The 8,049-nt window shown below is 41.0% G+C and overlaps 1 protein-coding gene across 1 annotated transcript in view; it reads right to left on the reverse strand.

Annotated features, from left to right (window-relative positions):
* Nucleotides 1–8,049, reverse strand: part of ORC2 (origin recognition complex subunit 2) — an 829,308-nt gene that overhangs the window by 508,351 nt on the left and 312,908 nt on the right. The window contains exons 8-9 of the mRNA XM_044075702.1: nt 2,149–2,327; nt 271–369 (exon numbers count right to left, since the gene is read on the reverse strand). Of these exons, the coding sequence (XP_043931637.1) occupies nt 271–369; nt 2,149–2,327 (278 nt within the window). The remainder of the gene's footprint in view (nt 1–270; nt 370–2,148; nt 2,328–8,049) is intronic.

Consider the following 8,049-nt stretch of genomic DNA (forward strand, 5'->3'; position numbering starts at 1 on the left):
ATTTAATTAATCCAAGTTGATGTTTCAATAAACTTTGACCTCCCCATCACCCAAGACCTAGTATGCAGATGCATTCCTCAACAGCTAATAGAAGCCAATGTATTTGTAAAAGTCATCAAAATGAATCAAAGTTCAACTTTATGGTCAACCTTTTAACAGTCAGTATTACTACCAAACTAATAACTGATCAGAAATAGAGCTGTAGTACTTATAAGCATCTCCCACTACCCCTACTATTAATTAAAAAAAAAAACTATGCCTGTAACTTACTTGGTCTAGCTTTGGTGCCTGCAGTTTCTGAAGGGTGCGATCTGAGGTCAAGACCTTTGAATTCTTGTGTGCTTCAAAGTATTCCTCTACCAGATTGGACTAAAAGGGGGAACAAAAACAGTCTGTGAATGGTTTAAAACTGAAGCACTGCAGAAAACCAGGGTTGTTTAATGCTGTTACAGTACATATGCAGTTTATTGCAATTGACATCTCTACTTTATACACACACACACACACACAAACACACACACACACACCACACACACACACACACACACACACCACACACACCACACACACACACACACACACACACACACACACACACACACACACACACACACACACACACACACACACACACACACACACACACACACACCACAAACACACACCACAAACACACACCACAAACACACATACCTTTCCTGTTTGGCATCTACTTTCTGAAGTAAGCCAATATCAAAGGGCTCTGGCTGACTAAGTTTGCATGATTTCAGCTGTACTGCTTTTGAATGTATATGACCATCTTGTTTTTTTAAGGCTATATGGTTACATTCAGACCAGTAAAGCCAAACTCCATTAGCTTTGGACATGCATCGTTTGGCCTTTTTATTGACCTCATCGGCACAGCGTAAGTTGATAGTTTAGTTATACTTCAGAAATACAGGGTTTTTAAACCCAGCTGATGCCCATAATGATTAAGATGCCTGCAAAATATCCCAACTAACATCAAAACCAGAGGGTAAAAAGGTCACACAGACAAACCATTCAGTAAAAACTGCAAGAAAACCCAGTCAAGTTAGAGTTTTCACTGTGTGATACCTTAAACCTCCTGTAATGGAGGCCCATGGGATATATACAAATGGCCCCTTAAGGACATAAAGTGTTTCAGCTACATGGCTTCTGAAATGTCCATGACTTTTTACTTTTTAAGTCTTTATGGTTACATGTATATTATTATACATTATAATATATTGCATACAGAATTTTAAACGTCTTGTCTAGCATAACAGCACTGTCTTCTGAACAACCGTTTCATTATTATACTCATCTTCATCTTTAACTTGTCACCAGTGAAGTTTGGTTTGAAGTAAAGACAAGGCTTTCTCTCATGGAGCCAAAGTACAGGAATTCGGGGTCTATATTATGTCTGCGAAAACCCCTTTCAGCGAATTGCTCTTCTCCAAAAGATAACCAGCGAAATTTAACTCCCACAAACGGCCATTTCAGTGATTTTTTTTTTCCCTAGGGGGAAAAAACGCTTGGCCATCATCGGTTATTTGCCCTTTTCTCCACTGTAGTGTAAGCTCGCAGATGGTATATTTAGTTGTGGGGGTGTGGGAGCAAAGCCCCCCACTTTGAAGGGTTTTAAATTTTGTCTGGTTTTAGGTTGGCCAAGCATTTTTTTCCCCCTAGAAAAAAATTTGCTGGAATGGCCGTTCAAGGGAGTTAGATTTCGCTGGTTACCGTTCGGTGAACAGTCGTTCACTGAAAGGGGTTTTCGCGGATGTACTATAGACCCGGAATTCAATATTTTTTCACTGTTCAATCAATATCTGCTTAAGCTGACTTCAAAAGAACGTCACCCTTTTTGAGAAGCAAATCAGAACAATTTTAACAAACCTATGCAGTGGTTTATGTTTTTTTCAGTCTGCTTTATTCTTAATGTAAATTTATCAAGAAACAATTAGAGTTAATGGCTCAATTGACACTGCTACTTATATTCAAATTAATATTTTGTGTTCCTTCACTTGAACTATTATTTATTTCCCAAATTATGACTGAAAATGCTTATTTTAAATAGATAAACTGACAAATTATTTAAATAAAATGCATACGTACAGCTGAAACAAAAGTATCAAAATTTCAGCTCACTATTGGTGCCATTTTGGATTTTTTTGCAGGTGTTTTGCTAAGGCCAACAACCTTGCCTTGCGTCTTCTGATCCACTGGTGATTTCACTGTTCTGTCTTCTTGTTCTTCCTCCTCATTTGTTTCTTCCTCGGAGTTTGAAGGAGAATAATCGCTTTCACTTTCTGACCGCAAATTAGGTGCTTAGGAAACAAAACAGGAAAAGGGATTTCTATTCCCTGCATTACACTTTTGCATAGGCAGGCAAAAGCAGTAATATTTGTCGACCTTATAGGTCTTATATCCTCTTATAAATCTAAGAGACCTCCACAAGGCATACTTTTTGTTACTACAATTCTTAACTCCTATTATTTTCAGCTGCATGACAACAAACCTACTAGCTACTACTACAACAAAAAAATCAAGTCAACAGACATGGGTTGTACTGAAAGCACTTTGCAAACAAGTGTTAAGTAGACAATAAAATGTTTTTCCTCAGAGATGAAGCACAAGCACCTTGTGCTTCTCCAGCACATACAGCTACACCTGGACACATTACAAAAGGAAAAGGACAAAAGATAAGGGTGTCAATTCTGCAGAGTGCTCAGACTGCACTGTTATGCAAGTCATTCCTCTCAACATCTTACCACAAGAATTCTGGGAAAAGACAAAAATATTGGGGGTCAGAGGTACAGAATTAGAGACGGACTTTAAATATTGCTCTTATAAACTTAAATTGTTAGCATAACATGTTTTGTATTCACATATGTTTTCAAACGGATATGAGGTTTGAAACTCTAATGTCATCATTACTTAGGGTGACTTGTATCTCAGTGATTTGCCAGCAAGATACACATTTTTTGGGAAATGGACTAAAAATGGGAGGTGAAAATCTGACACTTCTGTGGAAAATATGGACAGTTATGAGGTATGATGCAAGTGCAAGTCACAGGAAAAACATATCCAGGCTAAACTGATTAATTGCTTATTCTCAGATGTGCTTCACACTGTTGACACAAGCTCCCTCCTTACTTGTTGCCAAGACTGCAGAACAGAAGATACAAGTGCTGGAAACATCAGATGGCTGGATACATACATAAAGGACTAAATGGTGGTGATCAAGATGCAAAACTCAAGCCTAACCCAAAAAGTAAGGTGAATATTCTTGAAGGAAATAGGTACTTTTACACAATAAATTCACCCCGGGGATCAATCATCAGTGGCTCTACTCGACAGAGGCAGTAGGAACTAAGGTTGGGTGGCACGATGCCAGGGTAATCCTATGGGCTAGGCTTGTAAAGGCTCCAAGGCCATTAGCCTAGTACACACCTATGAACATCAGCATTTGCTGATGACCTTTATATTACTAAATGTAGTACTGACAGGCTGCTAGTACAAAAGCAGGGCAGCCACTTGTACCTCCTGTAATCCAAGTCCTTGTCAGCAGGTCATATGGAAAATAACTGAGCAGATGCCCACCGCATCTCCTAGGCCTTAGGGGAGGGGGAAAGTGCATAAGAACTCTGAAGAAAATGTACCCTTTGATGGAGGCAAGGGGCTAGTCCCAGCTGGGCTAACGCAAACTAGGAAGGTTATGGAAAAGGGTTCACAAAATGGCACGTGGAATAATGTGCATGGCAGCTTCTCAGCTGCATGCACAGGCACAGGATATGGCAGAAAATATTTCAGCCCCAATAGTATGATGGACTTTTATTTGCAAACCAAATTATACCCCGTCTACTGGAAAACCCAGACTGCGGGCTTCAAAACGGTAGTATCCCCTGGGAGTAAATGGTACTATCTCCCAAGATGCAATGTGAGTTTTAAGATGCCAGCACAGAAGGAGAAATTAATAGGCAAATATGTGGTTTGGGTGGCAAATCTAATATATGTCAGCAGTGTGTCTACAGCCAAAAAATTGGTAAAAAAATTAAAATGTTACATAATTTACATTCTTTTTAAACTGTATTGCTCATGCTGAGTTAATGATAACAGACATATCACAACTCTAGGCACTGCCATTTACAAATTTCTAACAGCATCTGAAGTACTTCAGAAAACTTGTGCTGAAGACCAAGGGGGTTGACAGTAGTGTTATTACTGACGAAATTTTAATGTGTGGGCCACACAAAACAAGAACAGGATAAGAGACTGATAGAGTTGTTGATGTTTTAGTACTATATCAAGCTAAACAAAGTGTAAATTAGAGCTTCAGATCATGAGACATAATCATCGAGTTTTAATGCCTGAAGGCCTGAATCTGGCTGATGAGAGTCATAGCAGCTGTACAAATTCCTCTTTCAAAAGGCAAGCAAGCTTTTATGAGATTGTATATTTTGAAGTTTACTCCACTCATGCCAGAAATAAATGCACCATTACAGAAACAACTTCACAACAAAGTGGAAAAGACCTGGAATACAACACAAGAAAGAGAATGTTGAACTGGTTAAATCTTTAATGACAGAAGCACTTTGTTGAAATATATTGAAGTGAAAAAGTTAGTCACATCACAAGTAAATGTCAGGACAATGCAACTAGTACAGTGATTCTGCAAGATGAGACATCTGATAAGGGGTCCAGGATCTTTAGGGACCAACAGAAAAGATATGCTCAAATAGGGGAAAAAGCTGTAAATACAATGTTCAAGAACTATATCTGTAGGGAAAGTGTTGACAAAGTAACAATAAGCCATTAGAGAGTCAATACAAAGGACACTGCCAAAACTGTAAAGAAATGTTTTGATTAAAGTATGACTCAGCTATAAAGTGCATAGCAGAAAAACAGAATATATCCATACATACGCAACATCTACAATTAATTCAAAGTTCCTACATAACTGTACTATATTCATCTTATAGTTCACTGTTGTAGTAATATCTCTTGGGATCTCACATCTCAGAAAGCCAAACAGAGCAGCTAACACTAGAACCAGAGATGTGTACCTGTGTCAGCAAAATAAACAGAATGTGACGAGAGAGAGCCTGGTCCTCCAGCATCCCTCATCATCTCTGCAATAAGCTTCCTCTGCAAGTTAAGCTATGCAATTCAGTATTTTCCTTCAAACTAAACTTGGACAACTGGATGGGTACTCTCAAATTTACTCCATGACTAACTAGCCATTCCCTCCTTGAGAAAAGATATACACTGAGGGGACAGTATGAAAGGCATAAGCGGCCATTAGACTAAAACAGCCTTGAAACTCCTGTGAAAACTCTCAAAGCTTATGGCCAATGTGGTCTGGTCCTTAAGAAGGTGCTAGATGCAGGAGCCCCTGCGAAATGGCTGTAGCAAATCCTGCCCTAGCCCTAGAAGCAAGGCCCAGACTGAAGTGTTGGTACAGAGCCTTTTTTAGGTGGTGTTCCAAAGACCAAATTACCACTGTAACAGCTACAAACAAATGCAATCTGAGGGTCATGCTGCTCAACACTAGAAGTCTAAATCTCAAAATGCACTCCTTAAAATGGAGAACATCGACATTTGTGCTGTAACAGAGACCCGATTCAATGCAGCAGAAAGCACCCCATACACTACCAGACTATAACTCATTCCACACCTTTCGGCCCCACAACTTGGACCAAAGCTCCAAAGGCAGTGGTGTTTCCATATTCATAAAGGATGCACACACCTCTAGACTGGTAGCCCAACATAATGCATCTGAGATACTTCAGGTGCAGCTAACATTAGGTAAGACACCGATTCAGGTCGTAGCCTGCTACAGGTCCCCAACCATGTCTCAAGACTCGCACTCCATGTTCCTAAGCACCCTGGAGAATATTAGGGCCCAACCTAACACTCTCATACTGGGCGACTTCAACTACCCCTCCATTAACTGGGAAAACCACTCATGTACCAATACACTTGCCCGTTTCCTGGAATTCATTAATTCCAATGCCCTGGACCAGCTCGTTCTTACCCCCAACTACAGGTAGCAACATCCTTGGCCTTGTCATTACTAACATGGGTGACTGTTGCTCTACACCAACAGTCAACTCCTCCCTGGTTAGATCCGACCACAAACTAATCACCTTGGAACCCCCCCCCCTGCAAAGGTAACCACCATGAAAAACTTCTCCAAAGCTAACTTTGGGCTCCTAAAAACAGAGGTGGCTGACTTCACAGCACCCATGCAAATGGAGAATAATTGCATGACCGCCAAATCATACACCAATGCACTGCATGAACACGTACACAAATGCATGGATCTCGCCATACCCAATAGAACTAAGATGCTCTCTTCAAAAAAAAGGAGGCCAATCTGGTGGTCTCCTGCCATAAACGAACTCTACAACAGAAGGAGGAAACTGATGTGGAATAAGGTAAAGTCCCAAGACTGGAAAAAACTCCCTTATCAGCCTCAACAAAAAGTTGAGATCCCTCATCAAATCCTCTAAAACTAGCTATGAAAATAGAAATGCAGCAAACAGTAAAGACAACCACAAGGCCTTCTACAGTTATGTAACGAATCTCCACGGCAATACCCAGATTTGCTCTGAGCTACTGCACAATGGTACCTCCTATACTGAGCCAACAGATATTGCCAATATACTGGCCAACAGATTCAGTGCTAACTTTACCCCTCTCCCCCCCCAAAGAACCAATCACACCACCAGTAGATTGCCAGACACCCACTATTACTGCTGCACAGGTTAAAACAGCACTGTCCAAGGCCAAGAATACAGCTTCTATGGGACCTGACAATATCCCTGGCTGTATTCTACATGAACTACAGAGTGAACTGGCACCTCACCTGTGTGCGCTGTTCAGTCACAGCCTCACCTCAGGCTTTGGCCCTACCGAATGGCACACAGTTACAACCATCCCTCTCCACAAAGCAGGATTGACTACAGACCCTGGGAACTATTGCCCCATTAGCCTGACGAGTTTGATATGCAAAGCTATGGAACACATCATCATAGACCTAATAAACAAGGATACAGGGAATCTCCAAACTCTGGAAACAGCAAAAATGAGTGAACCAACTCCAAGACAGCAGCAATAATCCAAGTAAAAGAATTTATTTAGCGCTTTTGTCTTTCTTGTACATAGACTTCTTCACAGTGAATTAAAAACTTTGGTATCATCATATAAATACACAACTCAAAGTCTTAATTAGTTAACACACAGTAGTCCCCACCCCTGCTACAAAGTTTTAAAACTAGGTTAACTATTAACCTGCTGGTATTAAAAGCACAGTTTTGTACCTACCATAAATGTAGATGTCCGATAGGTATGCATCTGCAGTCCTTACATATGGTTGTCCTGCCTCAGGCAGCCCTTGTCGGCCGGATTCCAAAGTCTGGGTCCGTGGCGTCGCTGATGTCGCCCTTTCCCCGGCGTCAGGCCTGGGGTATAAGCGTCCAGCCGACGCCATCTTCCTCAGTTTTTCTTGCCCCAGATGCCAGGTGCCCTCTAAGGAAGGCTAAATTTGGAAAAATGCATAAAATTCCAAACATGCACAGTAATATAAAACAAATACACCATAATAGATAACCCCAGCTAGCTGTAAGGGGGAGAAGAACCCTAGAAATACCACAGAGGGGAAGGAGGGAGGGTAACTTTGACTGCAGATGCATACTTATCGGACATCTACATTTATGGTAGGTACAAAACTGTACTATGTCCTTCAAGGATGCATCTGCAGTCCTTACATATGGGTAGAATACCATAGCCAAGCTGGGGGTGGTAGGATCTAAGAAAAGGATGGTGTAGCTAAAATGCCCTGCAGGACTGCCGTAGCAAAGCCTGCTCTGGATCTGGAATATAAGGGTAAGTTGTAATGCTTGGAGAATGTATGCATGGAGCTCCATGTAGCAGCTTCTAAAATGTCCTTGGTAGCCACCCTCTTAAGAAGGCTGTGGAGGTGGCTGTTGCTCTGGTGGAATGAGGGCCTAATGTTAGGTGGCACATCTTTTCCATGAAAATAAG

The sequence above is a fragment of the Protopterus annectens genome, chromosome 6.part1, assembly GCF_019279795.1.
Source record: "Protopterus annectens isolate FY-2018-M chromosome 6.part1, PAN1.0, whole genome shotgun sequence".
NCBI classification, from domain to species: domain Eukaryota; kingdom Metazoa; phylum Chordata; order Ceratodontiformes; family Protopteridae; genus Protopterus; species Protopterus annectens.